Source organism: Bacillus rossius, chromosome 6 (genome assembly GCF_032445375.1).
Source record: "Bacillus rossius redtenbacheri isolate Brsri chromosome 6, Brsri_v3, whole genome shotgun sequence".
Lineage (NCBI taxonomy): Eukaryota > Metazoa > Arthropoda > Insecta > Phasmatodea > Bacillidae > Bacillus > Bacillus rossius.
Window position 1 is genome coordinate 26,864,048 of NC_086334.1, and position 25,911 is coordinate 26,889,958.

The following is a 25,911-nucleotide window of genomic DNA, read 5'->3' on the forward strand; positions in this document are numbered from 1 at the left end:
GTTAACAATTTGTTCCAAAAATCAGAGCTTTTATTCCAAGGTATACTTACATCAAAGAAACCAAAACAGCTACAATTGTGGAACATGTCATAACTGAAAATTAAGCTAAATAAATTATAAAACACATATCTGGTACAAAACATCTATGTTATCAAACCATTTACAAGCTATGTGTACTATGTATGCTACAGGAAGAAAAATTTGCTGTAACTCATATCTAAAATAAAGAACTTTGAGCATTAGTAGGATTTATTAAAAACCTGATGAAAACAAATTCAGTGCTGAAACTGGTTACATGGCTAGTACCTGAGGCATGTGAAACTCATTTAGAAACACCTCACGGATACTACATTGCAGTTTATTTCACTAAGCTTACATCAAAAATTTAAGTTTTCTTTTCAATATTCTATCATTGTCTAAACCATAACTCATAATACTGTTTCTTCTTGAATGTATAAACCATCCCTATATAATCCTTTAATTATTTTTTTTTTTTTTTTATGAATTTTAAAATTTAAATTAGATAAAAAGAAGTATTTTAAAGAGAATTCACAGCCTCAATATCAGTGGAAAATTACTTTCACTGAGAAAAAAAAATCTATAGTCACAATGTATGTTCTGTTTTATAGCCCATTTATTTATTTTAGGATGCATGGTTAGAAGGTAAAACCAACCAATTAATGAATTTAGCATGCGTTATGACAAAATAAAATTTATGTCAAATAGTTAAAATTATAATTGATTCATTTAATGACATTAGCTTAGAGGACTAAAATTTATTTTTAATTTGTAATCTAGGTTATTTTGGTTTCTTTGCATCATTCTACATTACTAACTTACACTTATAGAAATGTTGCTTTGATATATGCCTCAAATTAGGTTTAATATTGAAGTAGGATCTTTATTGAATGGTTCAGGGTTTTACACTATACAGTTTTTCACGCATATTTTGGTGGCAGTAGTTAGCTCCAACCTATAAATTATTAAGATACTAATCTAATACTAAAATTTTTGTTACAACATTGTAGGGTTTTAATTCATTTCCTAACAAGAATAATATAAAGAGTAGAATGGTTTATGCAGACCCATGCCTACTGAAGCCCTGTACATTAAACTAAAACAGATGTTTATAGATTTGTTGTGATTCTATTCAGTCAATTGATGTGAATGCCACAATGATCAATTTTTTAACTGGAGCATGTGTTCTGAATGCTAGCTAGAACGATAGAATACTATTTAACCCTTTCACTGCTACAGACGAATATATTCATACGTAAATTGTGTCCATATTCGTATGTAAATTGTGTCCTGTGTGTGCTAAGGACGAATATATCCGTCCTATCTAAATAGCACTGCCTGTGCGAAGGACGACTATATTCGCCTTGCTACTTTCGCTTTCACTGCTACAGACCTATAAGTACGTCTATAAACCAACACTATCTAGTGGCCGTTTCTGTAACTTATGTCGTGTTTATCGATCTTCGTGGCCTGCATTCGAGGTTTGAGAGTATAGATACGGTAACTGTTTTCTTTCCCAACAGTGTGTGTTCGTGTCGCATCGCGTGTGCATGCTCGAGAGAACTGTAGTCGATTGTGTCGTGTTTGTACTTTACAACTCGGACAGTTATTTTATTTGTTCACACATAGATAGCCCTTACATCACTAGTTTTTTCGAGCTCGGGAAATAATTTCACACCTTATTGTGTATGCCTTGTTTGGTCGCAGAAATGACGAAACTCGCGCTGTTTTGAATTGTTTACGAGTAAACTGAAGGCCTACTTGTTATTCATAGTTGTTTATTACCAGATCATGTTTTTGGTTCTTTGAAGAGGATCGTATTTTTAGTGGTTCTGTATAACGGTATGTAAAATTTTGATTTAGTTCTTTGTAGTATTTACCCATGGCTCGAAAAAAATACACAAATGAGGAGCTGCTAGCAATGCTTGCAGATAGTGATGGCGACGATGTGAGTAGCATTTCAAGCAGGGACGATGGTTGGGAATCTGATAAATCACAACCAGGACCTTCCACGTTGACAACACAATCACCAGCGAAGCAAAGATTCCCTAGTTCAGTCAGAAAGTGAAACGAGCTATGAATTGCAGGAATACAAACCAACAGCAAAAAAAATAAGACCAGAAGAAATAGCTTGGACACAGGGTAAATGTGCCTCATATTCATTATTTTGAAGACACATATTCTGGTAATCAAACTTGTTTGACTGAAGCTGAAAAAGTTAGTGATTTTTTTTTTTTACCATTTTTTTCAAAGTCAGTTATGGAGCATATTATATTGCTACAGAAACTAATAGGTACTTTGATTTCATTGTTGAAAGCACCTCTCCATCTGAGCATTCCCACCTCAGTAAATGGGCAAAGACCAACTGGGAGGAAATGTACACATTTTTAGCTGTCTGCATGCTTATACCAAGAACAAAAAAAATCAGCATTAACGAGTATTGGTCCCGAGACGCTCTTCTAAAAACACCAGCTTTCCCAGAAATCATGTCCCGAGACAGTTTTCTTTTATTATTGAGAATTTTGCATTTTTCAGACAACAAAGTTCCTGTGAATGGTGATAGGATTGGTAAAATTCGCACACTTGTTGACAGTCTCAGGGAGACCTTCAGATCTGCAATGAATCCATTTGCCAACTTGTGTATTGACGAGAGTCTCCTGCTCTTCAAGGGAAGATTATTTTTCAAGCAATACATTCCCTCAAAAAGAAGTCGTTTTGGTATAAAAATATTTGTATTGTGTGATTGTGACACTGGTTTTGTGCTAGATTTTATAATCTACACTGATGCTGTGTCTGACATTGAAGAGGCAGGATTGAACCAAGGAAAATCTGGCAATGTTGTGGCAACATTACTGAAACCATACTTGCAAAAAGGACACACTGTTTATCTCGATAATTGGTACTCAAGTCCTACCCTTTTTGAATGGCTACATAGCAATGGTACAAATGCATGTGGCACAGTCAGAAAAACAAGGAAGCAAATGCCCAAAATGGACGAAAAGCTGAAGAAAGGAGAAGCTACTTTCAGGTCGACTGAAAAATTATTAGCGCTAAAGTGGTGTGATCGATGAGAGGTTCACATGTTGACAACATGCCATAGTGCCGATATGATGGAGATTTCGCGCAAAAATGGAGAAAAAGTAATGAAACCAAAGTGCATCGTGGACTACAACGAAAACATGGGAGCAGTTGATAGTTCTGACGTGATCATCACCTGTATCGAGAGTGTACGAAAATCTGTAAAATGGTACAAGAAGGTTTTCTTTCACCTCCTAGACATTGCAGTACTGAATTCTTATATTTTGTACAAAACGGTGACAGGGAAAAATGTAACAATAGCCCAATTTCAGCTTGCTCTCATAAGAGAAATTCTCGAAAAACATTCAAAGTGGAGCAAAACTGTTCAAAGTAGCAGGCGATCAAATAAAGAACATCCAACCAGACTAGTCGGAAGACATTTCCCATCAGTATTAGAGATGACGTCTAAGAAAAATCCAACAAGAAAATGTATAGTATGCACAAAGAACAAGAAACGTAAGGAAACTCGCTACTGCTGCAAGACCTGTGGTGCTTCACTATGTATTCTGCCTTGCTTTGAGATATACCACACAAAAGCAAACTTTTGAAGATTTGTGGTTTATTTAATGTACATATGCCTCTATATAAAAGATAACATAAGAACACAAAAAATTATTAAAAAAAAAAAAATTTAAAAATTAAAAAAAAAACTGCAATTGAAAATAATAAAATTCCAAAAATAAAGATTATATATAAAATGTTAACTTTGCCATGATTTCATAAAAAATTAGTTCAGCACAGAGGGTGCAACACCTACAAACAGAGCTTAGCAACAACATAGTGAGCTCCTACCCTCGTCAATAGCAGTGAACGGGTTAGTAGCCACTAAATAAATAAATAAAATGTAAGTCTGCATTTATATGCAAAGCCAAATATCAGAAACTAGTTATTTGTACTCAGTTCTAAAATGCATCCAAGTGCAAATTTGCACATGCTGAATGATTGCCACTTTTAGTGTGGATAGAGCATTAAAAAAAAAAAAAATTAGCTGATTAATCATTAGGTAGCAGTGAATTCACTGAAATAAAAATTTCACTTATAAAGCATTTGATTTATATTGAATGGCTTATAAATTAGTAATGAAGTAATTTACCAATGAATGCATTACATGTTTGGAAATGTGACTGTCAATGCAACAGTAACAAATGTTAGCCAACATACAGCAAATTAACAAGTAATGGAAAGTATGGATGAACACAAATAGTATACCAAGGTAAGTACTTATCGGCTATCACTAGAGGCATGATTTTATGGTGAATCGCGATAAAACGAAATAACACCGAAATTTGGTTATACACACGAAATAAAACGAAATATGTCGAAGTCCGTGAAATAATGCGAAATATGCCGAAGTCCGCAACATAACCTTAATTTACTAGATGTATGTTCTATGCTGCCACAAGTTCAGAAGTTCCACCAAAGACTACATGGTTGACGCGTGATGGTGAAGTGAACACACGAAACAATTTTCGTATATTTGGACGTTGCGATACCAATTTGACGCATTAGACCGCAAGAAACGCTAGTGTAGCATGTTTTATTTGTGTTGAAATTATTTTTTTTAGTTACGTGAATATCTAAGACTATCCAAAACTGAAGTTTTGTTTGTTGTTTATTTCACGAAACCAGCAAACGGTACTATTTTCAGTTTATATTGTATGATTTCAAGCGGTTTGAAACTTAGGCTTGTTGAATTTTGCTTTGGCAAATCAATGTAAATTATTCTGAAACACAAATATTTCATAATACCGAAGAATAAAGTCTCGGCAAACGAGAGGGTTAAGGAGTTTGTTGGTGAAGGTTTTTACATGTGTGAAAGTAATTTGATGTGTAAATTTTGCAACTGCCGGCTCGAACATGAAAGACACTATACTTTGGTGAAACATGTGTCGAGTGAAAAACATAAAAGGTGTAAAAAGAGTGGGATACCCACAAAAAGGCAAGTTTCTATTGCCAAGTCGGGAGTTACAATGAAAAAGGCCAAAAATGATAAAGAAGACTTTATCATAAAAACAACTGAAGCCTTTGTTTCAGCAAATATCCCGGTGGAGAAATTGGGAAATCCTGCACTTAGAGCATGGTTTCAAGAGTGTGTAAAGGTTGGTGGTGACCTACCAACTGCAGATTGGCTACGAAAGAAGTACAAATACAATGAATGTAATTTAACATACCTTTCCCAATTAACTGTACCATGTTACAGTTTATTAAGTTATTTTCAAAGTTTGGAGTTCATTAGTTTAAGATTCAAATTTCACCATTTTGTAAATGTAACACATGTCATTCATTATTTTATTAATATTTTGCAATGTGTTTTTATGCATTAAAAATAATTAATCTCTCTTTTGCATAAATACTTTTTTTTAAATACATTAGATAAGTTATCGGATCGCTTATAAAAGTCTTCCATAATAAAACCGATAACACCGAAATCTGTTTTTTTAAAAATGAAATTTGCCTTATAATAACACCATAAAATCTTGCCTCTAGCTATTACACATCTTCTGAAGCCCATTATGTCGTGACCTATGAGCCAAAGGCACGATACTCTATGAAACTGGAATGCATGCATTTGTGGCAGCAGAATGAGAGCTCATCACAAAAGTAAAGAAAACTAACTGAAACGGTGTTGCTGCTAGTTACAATAGGGCACTATAAAGACTAGGTATATTGTCCACTATTTTTAGTCTTGCGTGAAACGAACACAGTTTCGCAGCCAGATTAGCCGGTAAATTAAATTCATCACTGTTTTTTTAAAAAAAAAAGATACATAGTCTCCAATGGTTAACATTTCAGTTGATAAAATTTAAAGACATATAATATAGGTATTACAATGTTTTTAAGGGTAGTCAGATTATGCGTAAGTCCATTTTCATCAAAGGATATTTCCTTTCATCCAAGGTAAGTAGTGCAACTGTGTGAAATGTAGATGAAGATCATGCACATATGTTTTAACAGCCAACAGGTAAAAAAAGGTAAATAACACCCTCTCCTCAAAATCATACTGGACGTTTCCAAGTCCCATGCACTCAGCCTCACTCAACACTCTCTCACTGATACACTTCCTCACTTACTCTCTCGCACACTCATTCCTTCTCCCTCACACTCTCATTAACATGCATTCTCACTCACATGCACTCTTGCAAAAAATACCATATTTAAGGGCTTTCAAAACTGCTGTCTTAAAAATATTTGGTTAGTTTTTAATATAAAAGATACGTGAACTTATGAAAAGACTCATTGGCCCAATCTATATTTATTTTTATATATACAAATACTTTCGCTGCAGATATAATCAACACTGTTTCAAATAATTTATATATGACAGGGCACAATGTAAAAAAAAATAGTGATTATAAATTATGATGTTTGACTATATGAATCACTGGAACAATACAGCAAAAATATGCAGCTCTAAAATAACTGATTTTCACTGTTGCTCATGTTGCATATGCTCTTGGGAGATGAAGCATTTATGCAATCTATATACCATATCTACCTGAACATAATGCACCCCAAACCTTTTGATAAGTTTAAGAAAAATACTTTATGGGGTAAAAATCAGAATTCTAACACACTAAAATAAAATTTCAATTAGTAAATGCATACCATATCTACTACAGCTTTTCTGGTACCACTTTTGTCAGTAGAGTGATTTACAGGGCATTTTTTTTAAACAGGAAGCAGGAATTAGAAGAAAAAAAGAGGTTTATAGCTGTAGTTCAAAAGCCAATTGTCAGAAAGGAAAGAATGTGCTGTGATGAATGGTTGCCCCCTGGGAGGATGATAGGAGGGGAGGGGGTGTATTGGCTAGCAGCTGCAGTGAACTGACTGACTCCCCTTCTCGGCTTTCCAAAGTGTTCTCTTGACCCTCTGTCACACCTGCTGAAATTCTCCACCCCCCCCCCCCCCCCCCCCCCACCTAAGCTGTTCCCATGGCTGTTAATTCACTGTCTTCCAGTGGCAAGATACAAGTTTACAATTATTAAGTTCAGCAGCTTATACAAAAACAATTTTTTAATGGAAATCAACAATAAATAAATACTACCTAACTTATATCAATTCCCCACATCTTAATTTTAAAATAAACATAACTCACAACACTGCAGCAAAATATAAGCACGCAAAAAACCAGCATGATATTTACAAAAACAGGCACAGAAGAATGTATGTACCATTATAATGCTAAAATGTTTACATGCGCGACTAAAATTGGTTTAACTATACCTAGTCTTAGTATTTGTGCCTTAAGTTACGAGACAAATTGTGCCAAGCAAATCAATGCAATGGCACGAACACAATATTTTCAGTTTTCTCCTTCTTTATTTACAATAATGTACACAGATTCCGGCATCTCTATAAAATCATTCTATAACTTTTTCTTGGAGCTGATCATTGTGCAGTTTAATCATAGATTTTTATGCATTAAAGAAACCAATTTCAAGATGACGTACTTACGCTTACTGTACAACCCATTCACCAAGTGTCTCTTTCTGAAGCACAATTTATGAATAGTATTATTGTTTTCTTTGACTCAGCTGAAACCAACAGTAGTCACAACCATTAGCAGCTGCAGTCTGTACAAAAAAAAGGCAGTTTCCAACTAAGAGCTGTCATCACTCTCAGATGAATACAACTTTCTCAACTTTAACCTACAGGCAGATGTGTCCGATGAAGAGAATCTGAGATGTCTTCTTTCACTTTTCCCACTTCTATTCTTATCGTGTTTACTTCTCTTACGCGAACTTCGATGGCTGTGACTATGTTTGGAACTTGATGTGTGGCTCTGGTGGTAAGATGAGCTGCCAGACACAGATGGTGAGGTATCAGGAAAGGTGCGTGTTATTACAATGCTCTTCAGTTTCGGGGGATTCCTAACACTTTGCTGCTGCAAATTATCTATTTCTTCCTTAGAATACGGTGGATTGTGACTGATCATGTAATTGTGATCTCTGTGAGTCTCGGCTTCCTCATCGTGTGTGGCTCCCCGCAATTTTACATGCCACGTGCCCTTGTAATGTGAAGCCTTATCATCACCCCGAGTCCTTTTTTTCACATGTAACTCTTCATCTGATGATGAAGAGGATTGTGAAGATGAAGAACTAGAAAATAACTCCTTTAATTTTTTTAATTTCTTTGTCTTACTCACTGATGATGTAGATTTGCGACTTTTGTGAACTGCATGTCTATAACTTTTGCTCGGTTTTTCCTTCTCTGCAGTTTTGGATTCTTTTTGGCATTTCCTTGTAATTTTCTTTTTCCTACATTTTGAGCGACTTTTTGGCGGACAGTAATCAGAATCGGAAGCCTGCGAAACACTTGATGATTCCGAGCCGGTCGTGGAATTAAAAGAATGGGATAAAAGCCTTGGGATTTCTTCAACAGTGGGTTGGTTTACACCAAGTTCTTCATCCGAAGCCAGCGTTATTATTTCAGGTGTTCTCTCGTGTCTTGGTTTCACGTACCCAACAATCATGCAGTCACTATCCGCATCGTTCACTTCCAGATCTACTGTGCTGTCACTGTTCAAAGCGGCCTCATGCTCGACCATGCGTCGTGCCAGCTGCTCCATCGCCTGCTCGAATGTGGCATTTGCTTGTCGAGACGATCCTGCCACCACGGCCGGGGTCCTGTTTACGCGCACCGACAACAACTCTGGCGAGACTGCTGCAGACCTCCCCGGTGATGAAAGAACCATGACATCACCATCGCTCTCATCAGAGCTCGTGAGTATTTCGAGTGCTGTCTGCCCGGCGCGACCGTAAGTAACAGATCGATCAAAACCAATCATGTCGTAAGGAGAACGAGCAAAGTTGTAGAACTCATGCAGGAAGTGGGTGGTGTACCCTCTGATGTACGGTGTCAACTGAACACGAAATTCAGAACTGCGGATGTTGTATCGCCGCAACATGTTGAGAATTAGTTCCATCACGTGTGTTTTATTTACACCATTCCAGAGAACTGCATCCAATTCTCGATTCACCCATGGCAAAAGTCGATGAACTGAAGCTTCGTTTTGCCTATAAGAAACAAATGATTCAGAATACATTTGTAAATATTATACTAAAAACTTTTACTCTGAAACATTAATAAAGAGGTTTGTAAGGTAGTGTCCCACTCTTACAACTAAATATAATGCCTGATAATTTTTGTGTAGGAGATACTTGGGTGATAGTATATTTTTCACCACTGACGAAGAATGGCTTACCATTGCCCAGCTTTTTTAAAAATCTTTTTCTGTTATCAACTGTTGCTAATCTCAACTTATGGTAGCATAATATAAATAATTTTATTTTGGTCCTGTCATTAAATTCCTGTTGTAAAAGCTGTGTTTACAGCCTGCCCTTTGTAATATGTAACGTTTGTCTGAAAGAGTTTTTTAAAAGTAACTTTGTTACACATTGAAATCCATACCTGCAAGATGTATATAAATAAAACACATAAATTAACAATAACCTCACCTGAAAAATTCTGCAGTGCACTCTCGGAAACGACCAGTCACATCGGACAGAGGCTCCGCCCACATGTTGCGCTCGTAGATGCTGCGTCGGAACTCAGCAGTCACAACTTCCCTCAGTCTGAACAAAGGCACTCTGCTCATGGAGGGGATAACCGCATCATCTCCAGGCAAGAACCCTCGGAATGTTCGCTCGTGAAGAAGCGTTGGTGTGTGCCACATTCCCACAGCCAACATGGAATGCCTACAATTATTGAGAAATAATTTTTTTTAGTTTTACAAGTCTTTGTAGAGTACATGGGAAAACATTAATTTACAGAAATTTTTTTGTTAAAAAGTGACTGTTTTTCAAGCTTTAAACTACCAGTGCTGTAACAGTGGGTGGGGGAAGAGGATTTATTTTGGGAGTATATTCTCCAAAAAGTGCTACTCCTACATCAACAACCACACTGGTGACGTCAGATTTTAAAAATCTCAAACACAGTAATTTGGCATTCTAAAAAATACAAAATTATATAATTAATTATAAGGTGAATTATTGTATAGTCCTTATTACACACATTCTGATATTATTTTGGGGGTGTCTGGCTAAGAGCCCGAAACTACTCAGATATCTATTGACATTTTAAACTATTCTTTTTCTTTGAAGAATTTAGGATGTATAGATTAGTCTACAGCTAAAAAGTACCATAAATTTTTAGCTATTCTGTAGGTTTAAGTTTGTACTTGAAATAAAATAAAAATAATTCAAGACATTCTATAAAACAAATTAACTAAAATTTTGCCACATAGCTGTTTAGAATCACCCATTCACTACATTACATTTTAAAGTATTTACCTCAAGTGCATGACTGGTTAAAGACTTAGGGACAAGTTTCCTTAAAACAGTTGCATTCACCCTATTTAAGTTTTCAAAATAAATCTTAAAAAAATTAAATTTTGTACAATCATGTTCTGAAATTATCCAAATCCAAGATTTAATGGGCAATAATATGTAATTGAATTTTCTGTTATATGCACTGAAAATTAAATTACAAACAAGCTAAATGAGATGATTCAAGTTAATTTAATCGTAAATAGGGTGGCCATCATACATCACAATGTAAATTGAATCAAACTTGTGCCAAGTATATTATGGTTCAGTCCAGATCTGAACAAATATCACGTTAACTCCAAAACTACATGTGATTTATTTGGCAGACATATAGAAAGTTTAATCTCTTGAACAAATGTTAATCTAGGCTACAATTCAAAAAAAATTTTTTTTGCCATTTAGATAAGGAAAAGATTATATGGTGAATTGTGATAAAACCGAAATAACACCAACATAACCCCAAAATGTGAGTTATATAATGTAATTAAGTACTATTTAACCAAACCTTACATCAAATAATAAAAAAGTAATCATTTAATGTTTGAAATTCAAGGTATGTCATTTCCAGATGGAAAATTATACTAATGTGCAAGGATCAGAAACAATAATTTAATTTGTTTCGTTGCGCATCTTTTATCGAAATACTTTTAAATCACAAATGCTTGCTAATTTATTTTTTATTATTCTGAATGTGTCTGTTTTAGACCAATTTATTATAAATTATTTCAATATAAAAATGCTGCATTTAAATTTCACCACCATTCTGAATAAAAGCAATAACACTGAAATCTTCTGTTTTAAAAATGAAATTGGACTGAAAATAACACTAGAAAATCTTGTCTCTATATATAGACCATTATTTTTAAAGTTATATGCTATTACTTATTTAATTAAAAATAGATATATTTTAAGAATGTGCTTAACTAATTAATGGTGTTAGCATTTTTACCTGGCAGTAATGAAATCTCTGAAAATACTCATTGGATGTTAAGTATATTTTGCTTAATGCCAGATATTCTAGAGTTTTTTTAAAATATGGTTTACTTCAACCAACACAAATAAAGTTAAAAATAATTCACACTTTTAAAATAATAATAATAAAAAAAACTATGAAAAAGGTAACCTTCTGCGCAGTTCCACATCAAGAGCAGACCACATGCGATGATTTGTCTCAGCTGGATGCAAGTGGTACTGATCATAGTCCTCGATGGATCGTACATTGTGGATGATGGATTTGAAAGTTTGCTTGCACAAAGGACACTCTGGTTTAACCTGGAAAAAGAAACCAATGAATTAACTTCCAGTACTAACAAAATTAATATGTCATGGGCTCATAAACTGAGCCTTGTCAATTTTAAACTTTTGTAGACTAACATGCTGATTTTTTTTAATAATAAATTTTCCAATTTTCCAATTTTAGCACACACGGAGTACAAATAAAACTTACAACACACGTGACTGTATATTTATAAATATAATCTTCATCTGAAAAATTTATGAAAATTAAAACATAAAATGCTTTATCACATAATGTTTGCCATTAAAGTGATACAAGTCATGCATAAAGCCATGCCTATTCTGTACAACAAAAATACTGCATATCATTGTAATATTCTATTGTGTGATTGAGTTGATATTAAATAAAAGTAAATATGTGGGATCTATGTAACATTGGTTCGTTGATAATAATGTCTCAAAAGAAAATCATCTAATTAAATAATCAATGTAATGGTATTTATTATATTTATTCTCAAATAATCTTAGAGTAAATTTATGACAACTTTTAATTAATAATCCATTAAGTAGGCAGTAGGCATATTATAGCAAATAAACAGAAAAAGGAAATAATTATTTTAAATCAAATTACATGCAAATTTAACTATCTCGATGACCCATTGATACTGATGAATTTTTCATCATTTAATTGTAAGTACGTGAGACTCTAAAATGATTAATATTTTTAATTTTTGAAGAAATATGCTCCAGCTTAGTTCAGGGGAGGGACAAAGGAGACATCGTTCTCCCAAGACTTTTGGTCTTGTCCTCGACCTCTTCAGGATACTCGTACCGTCTTGCTGCAGAACAAAAAAACTAACTACGACCCAGGAGGAATACTACTGAAGACCGCTCTTCCGGACATCTTTCAGGATGGGCTGAAAAGTCTGTATATTGGTAGTATCTCACCAGCGTCGACAGGAATCGCTGCATGCAGAAGATCGGTCGTCTTGAAGCACACAAATGCAGATTACGATTCCCTATAGCCCGTTTGGGGTAAAGTCGGACTACCTTTACTGAATACTGACAGAAAAGCTAGCTAAATATGCGATCGCAGCGTCTGTTCTGGTACTCTGCGCACAATTCTCGCAATCCAGGAACTGCAGAACGCATGGGAGAATTCCGCTCACTTAGCCGATTCAAATTTCCAGCCTCTCTTTTTTTTTATCACTCTCAAAAAACCAACAAAAAATGTCCGCCCCAGCGAAACATTCCAACTAGGAGGAATAAATCAACAAACTCTTTCTTTACCTGACGAGAATGCAAAACTTAAAGACTCTAGCTAATAGCGCCCATATGTTGAATCGGTCATAGACAGAACAATATATATGAATTAATTTTGATAAAGAAGAATAACATAACAAATATTGCTGACACCTAGTTACTTGTGGCGTATTTCTGGGTCATCACACTCAGTATTACCATGCATTAAAGACAAAATTTATACATATTCTTAGTTATATAACAAAATATACATGAAGCTAAAAGATGATGATGATGATAATAATAATAATAATAACAACAACAACATGTAAACATGCTTCAATGGTTACATCATATTGTTTGTGCTTTTCATGTAACAATATTAAAGCATTTCATATGCATGCAGCTTCTTAAATTTTGCATTGTTAAAGGATGTAATTGTTTCGAGGCTTGGTAGTTAGTATAGCTGTATGACAAAATATGTATAAGTAAATATAAATATCTAATTACTAGCTGACCCGTGCACAGTAACGTGATCCAACACCGAATCTATACTAATATTATAAATCTGAAGAGTTTGTTTGTTTGTTTGAACGTGCTAATCTCAGGAACCACTGGTCCGATTTGAAAAATTCTTTCAATGTTGGATAGTACATTTATCGAGGAAGGCTATAGCTATAGGCTATATTATATTATCAATAACATTAGGGATCCATACTAAAAGTCCAATTTAAAATCAAATGCGTTGGAGGGGGTTCGATACAACATGCAGTACACGTACGAAGTGTGTGTTGACAATGCCGCAGGCGCTATAAGTTTATTTCCTATTGCCTATTAACATTGTTGCCACGCACTAGATGCCTTATCATTCTTAATTTTCCCATACAAGTAAAAAACACCCGTGTGATATTAACAACGAAGCAATCAGTACCCTCATGAGAGTTCAATTAGTATCTAAATACTTTTTATCACTTTAAATCGCAAACCTAAACTATTGTTTTTTTTCCTCTCTCTGTGTTTAATTTGTTTTTTATTGCCCTTTTTTTCAAGTATATATATTTTACAGACTTGAAACTTCACAGTAATGTTCCTTATGTTATGCAGGATGACATTTTCCAAAAATTAGATCCCATTGGTGGTTAAAACCAGGCAACAGTGGGTACTTTGTCTGCATGAGAACAGGATTTTGCATTGTTCATGCCTTCTGCGTCTCCATGGCAACGGACATCGCGTGGCAGTGGCGTACCCACAAGGAGGGGCATGTATAATGAGCGGCGCAGTAGACTGCCGTAGCGAAGTATGGGTACATCAGTTGTACGTTGCGTGCACGAGTCGGGAAACCATCGGTGCTATTCATTTTCTCTCCGGTACATTACACAGCATTGTAATAAATTTTCACTGAATTTTTTTTATTTACCATTACTGTAAATGGGAGATGTGGCTTATTTTTTTTCCATTAGTATAGCCGTGCGAAGCCGGGTGGGGCAGCTAGTAGTAATATAAAAATGTGGAAATAAGTAAATGCAAGTATTTATTGATGACAAATATTTTATTTTGAAGAGAAGTAATAATTATTATTAGTAATAATTATTATTGTAAAAAGTCGTTATCTATGTATACAATATGTTCAGCATCAATGTTATTGAAGTTAAGAGTATGTACTTACCTGATTTCATATGTTGATTTAATTCAGTTAATTATGTTTATTTATTTACGTTGGTTTATAAATAACATTTTATAATGATTTATAACGCTTTACAATGATTTAATTTGATCGAATTGTGTGATAAGGTTACACTTGCACATATAATTTAAACAATCTAACTAACAGCTGCCATGTAAGTTAAACAGATGTTAATAGATGGCACCTCCTAAAAGTTAGTTGAATACATTTTCATTAGGAATGCCATATTGACATACGAAAGATGGCATTCATTTGTTGTGCAGATTATACATGGCTTTATGGATGAGTCAAATCATTTTACTGGAAAACACAGCAGTGACCATTTTGTGATAAAGTTTTATTAGTTTGGAGTTTTAGTAAGACTTTGTGTCAGGGCAATTGTGTTCAGAGAAGTTTCTCAGGAGCCATCCCTTCCACGTACCCACCCACAATAATGTTGCTGCACCCCCCACCAGATTGGTCGAGTCCCTCAAAGTAATGGCCCCTCAAGTGAACAAACACTACTAAGGCTGCCTCTTGCTGAGCACAGGAACAACTGCCAGTCCACCAGGCACTCAGATTACTGGCCTGCCAACACCCGTCAACGATTCTGCCCACAACAAGCCTACAGTCCAAAGGCCAGTTTTTTTATACATATTTTAACAGCCAATAGTACAAATTTTTACATTACACAATAACTTTAGAGTTCATTTGTATGAAAAATAAAAAAAATATGTGTCCAAAATAACTTAGCATATATTTTGAAAATTAAAAAAAAACTAAAATTTATACAGGCTATATCAAGTTATTTATATGTATATAGAGTAGTTAGATTCAGCACACAGAATTAGGTATGTAATGGCTGGCAAAGGCAAAATACCCAACTTCGATGAAAGACCAATTTTTTTTTTAATGCTTACTGACATTATATAATGTGTTTTAAAACATAAAGGCGTAGAAAAACTTTAAAACCGAGCATTAACTATGATATCTGAAACAAGAAGAAGAACTTTCTGTTCTGTATTGCAATGCATATGTGCATCACTTTAAACTCCAAACTCACTAATTGGTTTCAAGCGTTAACTTTTTGCATATGAGTGACAGGTTTATGTTCATGTCACCACTTCACCTAGTAAAATAATGTAGGCAGACCTAGATATATCTATGCTTGTAGCCATCTTTGGCTATACAAGGTAGGCTAGATCTTCTAACAGACACACTAGTTTATGCTCAAATAATTCTTTCAATAATGCCTCATCATTACTAGGGCTAAGATTTAATTATGGATTGTAAAAAAAAACAAAATAACATTGAAAAGCATGTCAACATACCATTTATGAGATGTATTAACCAAATTATTTTGAAAAAGTTAAATTTATTAGTTTGATCTTACACTGCTTATTACATCATTAACTCGTCATTGGTCGCGCTATGAGCATTTTGCTCACCCTCAGAAATATTGTTTTACTGTTATTGTTTTTATTGCTGCTTGGGGGTGTCCTTTTTTCTAGCTGAGTTTTGAACCTTCCTTATTAAGTCACTAGGTGGCTGACAGGATGTAACTGATACTTGGCCTTGATATAAGATATCGCTTACAGGCATGCACGTTGCATGAGCAGTTTGCTCACAGTGCGACCAGTCGCGTTGCTACACTTGTGACGACTGTTCGGTTTGCAAAGTGCTGTGTTTAGTCGCGGAATAAATTCTCGTGAGACTAAATCAAATGTTTCGTGGTATTACTTATTGAAATGAATCGGGGGAAGAAAATTGTGGCTTTGGCTCTTCAACAAATCGCTGAATGTTCCATAACAGGTAAGTTGTGTTATAATTATCAATATTTTTTTGAAAAAAAAAAAAAAAAAAAAAAAAAAAAAAAAAAAAAAAAAAAAAAACATATATTACATAAAACATCAATTAACATCAATTATAGTAAATATTAACATTTTGTCACAAAATTGTTGATTTTCGTATAAAATAAGAAATTAATTTGGAATACAGAAGCTGAAAAGCTGAATTTGGATAGAAGTGAGAAAAGATTTTATAATTTTGGAAAAGCACTTAGGAATTCCAGAGGAAGATATGTAATTGTAGTCTTTCCATAGTTTTATGTTTCTATTTTATTTTTCACTAGAATTTTCAGTAATGTAATATATTTTCTGTGCTTTGTATTTACAGTGGTTCCACCATGGTTGCCGGAGAGCCCACCTGAAAACAAAGCAGCCGCCAATGATCAAAATATTGACCAAGATAATGTTGAAAAATCCTAATAAAGTTAGGTGTTAGAAAATGTAAATTTCCATGAAAGCAGTTAATTTTGATGTAGAAATTCTCTATTGCATAATGTGTGTTCTATTAGTCATAGTCTCAAATGTATAACATAAAGTAGTGTGCCCTCAAAAGACTCAGTAGATTTAATAATTTTTGAGATAGAAAATTTTGAAATTGTGAAAAAAAAGTGTGATTTTCTGTTGCTTCCAACACATCTGCATTTATTGTTGATGTATTCGTAGGCCGGAATAAGGAAACTCACTATACAGCCAAGAAGTTTATTGTGATGATTATTGTAAAACTTTTTTTTAAAAATTATGTGATAATAAGATAAAATATCATTTAAACAAGCAGAGTTGTTTCATTTGCAATAAGAAAAATATTTGGCCTTTTAAAAGTGGTTAAGCACGAATCTAATCGTAAAATTAAGTCTGTGAGCAAAATGCTCAAGCGCGACCACTGGTGTAACATTTTACAATGCGACCAATGACGGGTTAATAACTAAACTTGACACATTTTTTAAACATACAAATGCTTGTGTATTTATTTTTATTGTTCCGAATAATTCTGTCCGAGACATTGTTGTATTAATTATTTTATTACCAAAATGCATAATGTATCATTATCTAAAGGTGCAATATGTATCAATAAACACTTTGATGATTTATAAATAATCAGAATTAAAAAAAAAAAAACACTGAAACCTTTCTGTTTTAAAAATTAAACCATAAATATTGTCTCAACAGTAAAAAAAAAGAACTTTAGAAAAACTACATAATTTCTCAGCTACACACCACACAATGAGGTTTAAGAAACACACACGTTAACACTAACCTTAGACCACTCGAGCAAGCACGTGAAACAGAACTGATGCAGGCAGCTGTCTGTGAACGAAGTGTTCTGCAGTTTCCCCAGGCATATCGCGCAGTTGGGGTCCGGTGAGCTTGGAGTCTTAGGACGAAGCGACGATGCTGGCTCCTTCTTCTCTTCGCTGAGCTCGCCCGTTGCCGGGGGGGTTTTGGGGAACACGTCTTCAACCAGACTTGGTTGTGATGCCAAACTTGACTGTGTTGAACACACGGAACTCTCCATTCTTCCTACGCACAGCCACAGCAAGCAATTGAACAAGTTAGCAACACAGCATAGTAAAACAAAAAATTACAGGTAAAATGAAAGCAATAGAATTTAAAAAATAGTAAAGAGAATAATTTTTCCTTTCCTAAAAAGAAGCTTGGCAGCAATGACGGTAAATATGTACAGTCGCGGTAGATGCCAAAAAAAATGCTAAAAATCTGAAAACACTTTTATTCTGTGCTCTGTCACTTCCTCTTTTCAAATCAACCGGCGGAGATAAGAAATTCCAACTACTTTCGGAGATATCAAATTTTTTAATTTTCATCACAATACCTGCGTATTCATGCGGAAAAAAATGCTAACAATCCGAAAATACTTTTATTCTATGCTCTTTCACTTCCTCTTTTCAAATCAACCGGCGGAGATAAGAAATTCCAAATACTTTATGAGATATCGAATTTTTTAATTTAGCAATACAACGCCCGTTTAACCCTTCGAACGTCGCCATTTTTTCTTTTGACGTGTGTTAGTGAATGCGTAATAAATAAAATGGTCGATTAGGTCAGGTCAGTTACATTACAAATACTTTCAAACTAAGCGGATATTAAAAATAATGTTAATTAAATTTAATGGTTCTTTAGTTTTAAATTATTTATAATGTAACTGACCTGACCTAACAAAACCCGGACAAATGATGAACATTAACAACTCACGTAATTTTTTTTTTACTTATTACTTGCGCAACAATAATCAAATAAAAAAATAATACTTTAAAATTAGAAATGTTAAAAACTCACCTAAGTTGGAGGCGGGTACATTTCCTTTGCCACTATAAGCTATAAGGAAATGATGTAGTCGTTCACGGCAGAAGTTGACCAATTAATTAAACATCGTATTGAACAATAAATGAATAAATAATCACGTATTGGTTCATTTGAATACTGACCAATCACGGAATAAATAATCACCTATTGGTTCATTTGAATACTGGCCAATCACGGAACAGTCACGTGACAAAATTGTCCAATAAGAAACATGATACGCATAAACAAGAAACCTTATTATCTATTTCAAGAAACAATGGTGATCGCCGCATACTACGCAGGTACTGTGATGAAAATTAAAAAATTCGATATCTCCTAAAGTATTTGGAATTTCTTACCTCCGCCGGTTGATTTGAAAAGAGGAAGTGAAAGAGCACAGAATAAAAGTATTTTCAGATTTTTAGCATTTTTTTTTGGCATCTACCGTGACTCTACATATGATGAAATTTAAAAATTCGATATCTCCTAAAGTATTTGGAATTTCTTACCTCCGCCGGTTGATTTGAAAAGAGGAAGTGAAAGGGCACAGAATAAAAGTATTTTCAGATTTTTAGCATTTTTTTTGGCATCTACAGCGACTGTACATATTTACCGCAATGACTACTAAAGATAAAGTGAGTTGCATGTTATATAAGAATGGTTGTGTTAGGTACATTAAAAATAGCATAAATGTGTGAGAAAACATTTAAAATACTTTAAAATATAGAGTACAATACGGTTAGGTTACCAACATGTATACTTTTAAATTGTGTGAACGGTTGGCCAGCTACATTTTTACTGGTAATATCAAACCAATCATTAAAATGATTTAATAGTATTTTTTTATGTAGCTAACCTAACCTAACCAAATGTACACACTATTTTTAAAAAATCACTACCCTAACAACCAACTGTCCACATTATTACAAAGTTTTTATGATGTAGATAACCTAAACAACCATTCTAATAATATATTTAACAGTGTTTATAATATGTTATCTAGCCTAACCACTATTTAACATGGTAAACTACATGAAGTACTATGATGCCCTCTCAGAGAATGATTGTAAAACATGTCAGAAAAAAAAAACCTTTTGGGATTAATAATTTGGTTTTCAATAAATTGCAAGGATTGTGACTTTTCGGTTCTACTCTATTTATCATAAAACAGCTCTTTGAAATACCTAAGTTTCTGAAAATTACAGTTTTTTTTACATCAATATTAACGTATGCTATTAAAACATGACTAAGTGCTAAGTGTGTGTATTGAATATGGAGATTAAAAATAATTTTGTTTCTATTTCTACCTACCTTTGTTGTTTTAATTCAGAGACAGTAGACTAAGTATGTTACATTCCCATAATTTAGAAAGAGATTATACTTACATGAATATAGTTATTATACTGTTATATTAGTACCACCATGTTAACTATGTGTGTGTATTTGTTTTGGTATGACTACTATAAAGTGTTTATTGTGTTCATTAAGAATGGAAATAGTCAATATTATGTACTGATGGTCCTGTGTATGTAACAAACACTGAGAAGTTGTAGGCAATCATACAGGATTCATCCAATTTGTTCCACTGTTGCATCTGAAGTTGTGAATCAGCTATGTGACGGGTGTACCTTGGTTGTTTTTGAATTTGCTGGTTTAGTGGATTCGTGGAATTGGTTTGAATTTTTAGTAGATCATGGGGTGTTGTCTTGTAAGGTAAAATGTGACAAATATGGGGAAATTACTGATTCTGCCAAGGAATTCATGTTCTGTTGCAAGTATCCAAACGAATGCAAAAGTCTACACCATTTTCTCCTCATGGCGAAGAATACCTTCCTCCTACCTAGACGAGTGTCATTTTTTTTATTGAGATTATTACCATGTCGTTAACCTTTGTGTTACGTACCATGTGTTCTTTTAATAGCCTAGCTCAGACTGTTTTACAAGAGACTGGCTTGATTTAATTCATCGCCCTACTATTTACTTGATACTAGCTGCAACTTAATCCTGGGGTTCTCCAGAGATCCTTAGGAATATAGCATAGCTGAAACTGTTTTCAAAAACTGGAATGTTTAATATAAGAATGTTAAGGCCAGGACCAAGACGGTTTTTCATCCTAATTGGGTTTTGGCCCCGGTGGTAACATTTTTACATTAAATATCCCAGTCAGATTTAAAAAAAAAAAAAAAAAAAAACTTGGCTACGCTAATTCCAAAGGATCAAATTGCAACTAGTATCAAGTAAACAAGGGTGGTGACAACAATCCAGCTAATCATGCTAAACAGTCTCTGCAATGCTATTTAAAGCACATGGTGATGGCCAAGTCACTGTACTGGCCACCTAATGTACCCTATAAATGACGATTTCTCCGAAACAAGAAGGAATTTTGAAACACTGTTTTAGGGTTAATACAGGAAATGTCCGTAGTGTTCTAAAACACATTTTGAATTTAATAATTTTTTTTACAGAACAACCATGATCTTTACAATTACCTTTACCTGCCCAGAAAAGTGACTTTCTACAACTAACCCAAATCTAAACCACCATTTACAAATATTCACAAAATTATGTACCTAACTAACTTAACGTAACCTAAACAACCATTCACAAAATTCTACACTGTTTTAAATGTACCTAACCTAATTTAGCCATACATTGAAAAAGGAACCTAGTAGTAAGCTATTTAAAGTATTACAACTTACACTTACAAATGATTTCAAAACATGTCAGGAATAGTGCCAAACATAAATTTAGAATTTTTTTTAATACTATTCAGTTTTCTGCTGGGTAAAAGTTCTGCATCTTGTATCCACGTTTATAAATCCTGATGGTATGATCCTGTGGTACATGATGCTTGCTGTTTTAATTAAGTTCATCGAAAGATCCTGAACATAGCCAAAATGGTAATATTCTTACAGTGCAGTTTTTCCACAAAGTAATAATGAAATTCCTAAAATACTTTTTTCAAACACTAGATATGTTACTGTATTTACCCTGAAAACACAATTTCAGAATTCCTACTGTTTTCTGAGAAATCACAGTTTATAACTTACCTTACAATGTGTGTGCTTTATTGCGGCCGCTGCCATTTTTTGCTTTACAGTGTGAGCCTGTGTTTGTATATGATTATGATAACTTGAGTTAAATTGTACGAGTGGTCAATTACATTAGGTTAGCTATATTAAAAATACTGTGGACGGTTTGCTGGGCTAGTATAGCTCCATTAAAAATACTGTAAAATATTTCTAACAGTTGAGGCTTCAGAAATATCAATTTACGATGTAGCTATCCTGACATAACCAAATATTCACAAGATTTCACAGAATTTTATATGTAGCTATACTAACCCAACCAACCATCCACATTGTTTTGAAGTATTTTTAATGTAGCTAACCTAACTTAATCAACAATTTTCACGATTTAACTTCAGTTTTCGAAATCATATACACACAAACCATAACGGGGGAAAAAAAATAGCGGTGGCCAAGTCAATGCATTGGTATTGTAATGTAATCTATTAACTGTTATTTCTCAGAAGCCAATAGGAATTAAGAAACACTGTTTTCAGGGTAAATATAAGAACGTCTCTAGTGCCCAAAAAAAGTATTTTAGGAATTTTCTATTACTTAACAGAAAAGCCGCCCTGCAAGAATATTACCATAAAAACTTGTAATATTTAATACAAAAACAAGTCTGCAACACCTATTTGTTTTTATTGTGATAGGTATTCAAGTTTTTTGTTTGGTCAGAATCTTTCAGCAAACTAAATTAAAACACCAAGCATCATGTACCACATGATCAATATATCTAATTCGACATGTTATACGGAACTATTCCTTTCCACTGTTACCAACATTGCATACTATATTTAACTTCGTTCTTCCATTCACGTTTGAATTCATTGGCCAACTGCGATGACAATTAATAGATCTTCCCTAATTTCTTCCCAAACAATAACAATTAGTTGTAATCTGTAATTGATGGTATTGTGTATTGAACTTCACCCAAAACTTTAAACAGCCTTACCAGCTTCTCCATCCACCTTCTTTCCTAAAGTGTGCCCTATACCCAGTTCCTAACCATAGTAAATGGCCTGTGAATCTATTCTCCCTACCCTCATCAAATCACATCATCACACATATCTTTAATTTGGTCCCAAATAAATAACAAACGTATCGGAAACAGTTTTTCATAAAATTAAAATTGTAAGAAAATTTGCTGATTACTAAAATACCTAACACAAGAAATGTTCTGGAATAAACATACTTATCAGATATTAAAAACAAAGATTAGAAACATCATTTCGACAGTGTTACATGGCTCATACTAAATTAAGTGACAATTTTTAATTAGTTTGGGTCAAATAAAAAATATATTTATAGGAAGCACTCATTTAATAACACTTAGAGCTCAAAACTTACATTTAAATAATACTTACCTCAAAGCCCTATAAAAAAAAAGCATGAGTAGCATGCACGAAACATACCTTGAATTACAACGCAGTGTGTAGCAAGATCATGAAGATGTTTGAAATAACAACCCAATAGCAATAAATAACCTCGTAGTATTCAAACTTTATAACAAACTGTTTCACAAAATTAGGCACACACTACAGGCCTCCATTATCTAATTGCGGATCTCTTCTGTTTTTGTTAAATACAATTTTGCCAATATTCCAAATTATAAATTTATAATGTAATTCTAAGAACGAAAAATTCTACTATATCACAATTTATTTTAAACAAACGCAAAAAGTAATTCCTAAAATCAACGGAGTTATAAATTTTTTTTTTACAAATTAGGATAATTATTGTACTAAAAACGTACAAAAAGTGAATATCCATGAATTTTATTTAGCATTACTAATATAATTTGTTTTCAAGCCATCTACATATCTAGTAGACGTCCAATTATAGTATTTTTTTTTTCTCTAAGTGCTAATGTAGATGCGATGTTATTATTTTTGTAAATTTTTTGTTTGTTAATCTGCCATCACCCACGGTCTCGGGTTCAAGACCCGCGGCGAACCTAGTGTCGATGACTTAGGTCGATTAACTATTAATGTTCGGGAGGGCACCCAGCTAACTTTTAACATCTAATCAAAGATTGGTTTGTGTGGGTCACCGGCCCCAGCGTGGTTCGCTAGGTTCGTGGATGGTGAGTTTATGCTACTGCGAAACCTGAAAACTATAGATTAAAAAAGAAAAACTTACTGTTGATGTGGAGATCGGCAAACACACGCGATAAGGGGCTCTGTGGGGCGATACATGTCTAGCCGCTAGCCCTGATGGGTTAACGATTGTCTTGATAACGAACTGAGGTGACCCCGAATGGCCACTGGCCACTGGCCACTACAGGTCCCTTCCTGCGACATGACACACACAACTGTGGAGTAGACGAGGCAATGAATATAAGCTAAATCGCATATTATCAAAAGCCTATGTTTATTATGAATTATATGTCAATGTAAAAACATGGCCTAAGGCACAGAATTAACGAAATATTTTTAAACTCCTACGGCACTGAGTGTGTTTGCTGCACACTCACGACCGTGCACACGCCCCGGCATGATGACGAATGGCCATTATGACCTGTGCGAACAGAGAGAGCAAAAACGAGGGTTGTCAAATGCTCCGTCCCCCTCTCCAAGGCCATTATGACCTTTGACACCGTCCTTCATATGCACTGGATAGGGGCTCCTTCCCTACTCGTGAGTCGTGACCCTAGTCATTTGTTTAGGGGGAGGTGCATCGGCTGGTGTGGGTCTTCAGCATAGTAGGGAAGTAGTTGTTGTACACTGTCTCGAGGTGCTCGAGACATGTCTATCCCTGTGTTGGTTACAGCTGGGGCCACAATCTACAGGATGGGATCTGCACCACTCAGTCCAGGACTTAGCTCGGGGTGATGCGGGTGTGTACTGCCCTGCGCATCATTGGTGGTGGGTTTTGGATAGTAACGGCCTCGTCCTATACCCACATGACTACTAGTGTGTCGCTCGGTGATGATGCAGGATGCCCCCACCTCTCTCAAGCTGCGACATCTCCCTTCTCTTAGGGTATTATTGTCACATGTGTTCATTCTCGGGGCAACACTGGTGTTTCGGTAGACACAGTGTTCGGCGAGGCTGGTCGTTCATGGTGACTGCCACGTCTGATTCCTCAGGCTTCTTGGCGCTCATTGTAAATGTGGTATCAGTGAGGCTGGCCACCAACGGCTTGGGGTCCTGCTATTAGGCAAACTCGGCCATGAATCATCATTTGTGTATTGGATGATGGGGCTGTCAGACAAACTGACCTTGTCGGGGTCGCATTTTTGCAGGGCAATAATCAGCTGTTGCAGCTCCTGCACGGATACTGCTGGTGGACAGACCTTTGAGGGGGGGGGTGGGGTCGCTGGCCTTGTGGGTGGTGTTTCGGTCATGACCATCGAGGTGTTACTCACAATAATGCGCCTTTGGCCTCCAGGCTTTGGGGATTCCGTGGCACTCCTGATGTGTTGGGTGGCGAGTTGGTAGTGGTGGGTGTAGTAGCCCGTTGAGGAGGGCGGTCGGAGTTTGGGTTGACGCACCTTGGACCGAAGGTGCTTTGCTGATGGGAACTAGACTGAGGTCATCCCAGTGCACTTTGGCTGTTCGGTGATTGGGCAGCTGTACGGAGTAGGTTGTGAGGTCTAGTCGATGGAGTACTTAGCATGAAGCAGCCCACTTATGGGCTAGAGCAGCGCAAAATTTGCATCTTTTTGCAGACAGGGGGTGCTGGTGCACATATACCATCTGTTCCAACTCCAGGAGGGGAGATGGTGTTGGATTGTTTGAGGGATCTGTGTTTCGACAAGTGGTCTTCTTGTTGATATTATGTGTCTTAGAGGTGTGCCTCGACACGGATATAAGGCTCATCCCCTTGCCGTCGCCCGGGTTCTCGTGTTCGAGACTCGGCGGTGTTCCTAGCGGGAAGGCTGTTTTCTTGCAGGGAAACGTGTCTGGGAGGGCGCCAGGCTAACGCGGTGGTTAGCCACGAGGTGGGTCGTGAGGTCCGAAGGCCTCTGCGTGGTCCACTAGGAACAGCGGCGGTGGTGATGATGAGGGGTCCCTAATGCCTGCTGTACTATTGGCCCTACACAGCATAGGACGCTGATCCCTAACTGGATTGGTGAGGTTCAGAAATAACGTACACGGTTTTGCACTGTCGTTTACACGTCGCGCACG

At 35.3% G+C, this 25,911-nt stretch overlaps 1 protein-coding gene across 1 annotated transcript; it reads right to left on the bottom strand.

Moving 5' to 3' along the window:
• Positions 1-23,391, bottom strand: LOC134532916 (E3 ubiquitin-protein ligase Topors-like). The gene is made up of 5 exons (XM_063369966.1): positions 23,194-23,391; positions 17,668-17,930; positions 11,548-11,696; positions 9,555-9,794; positions 1-9,113 (listed from the first exon to the last, which is right to left on the bottom strand). The coding sequence occupies exons 2-5, from the start codon at positions 17,923-17,925 to the stop codon at positions 7,697-7,699; spliced, it is 2,064 nt and encodes a 687-aa protein (XP_063226036.1). The 5' UTR covers positions 17,926-17,930; positions 23,194-23,391; the 3' UTR covers positions 1-7,696.
• Positions 23,392-25,911: the final 2,520 nt, after the last annotated feature.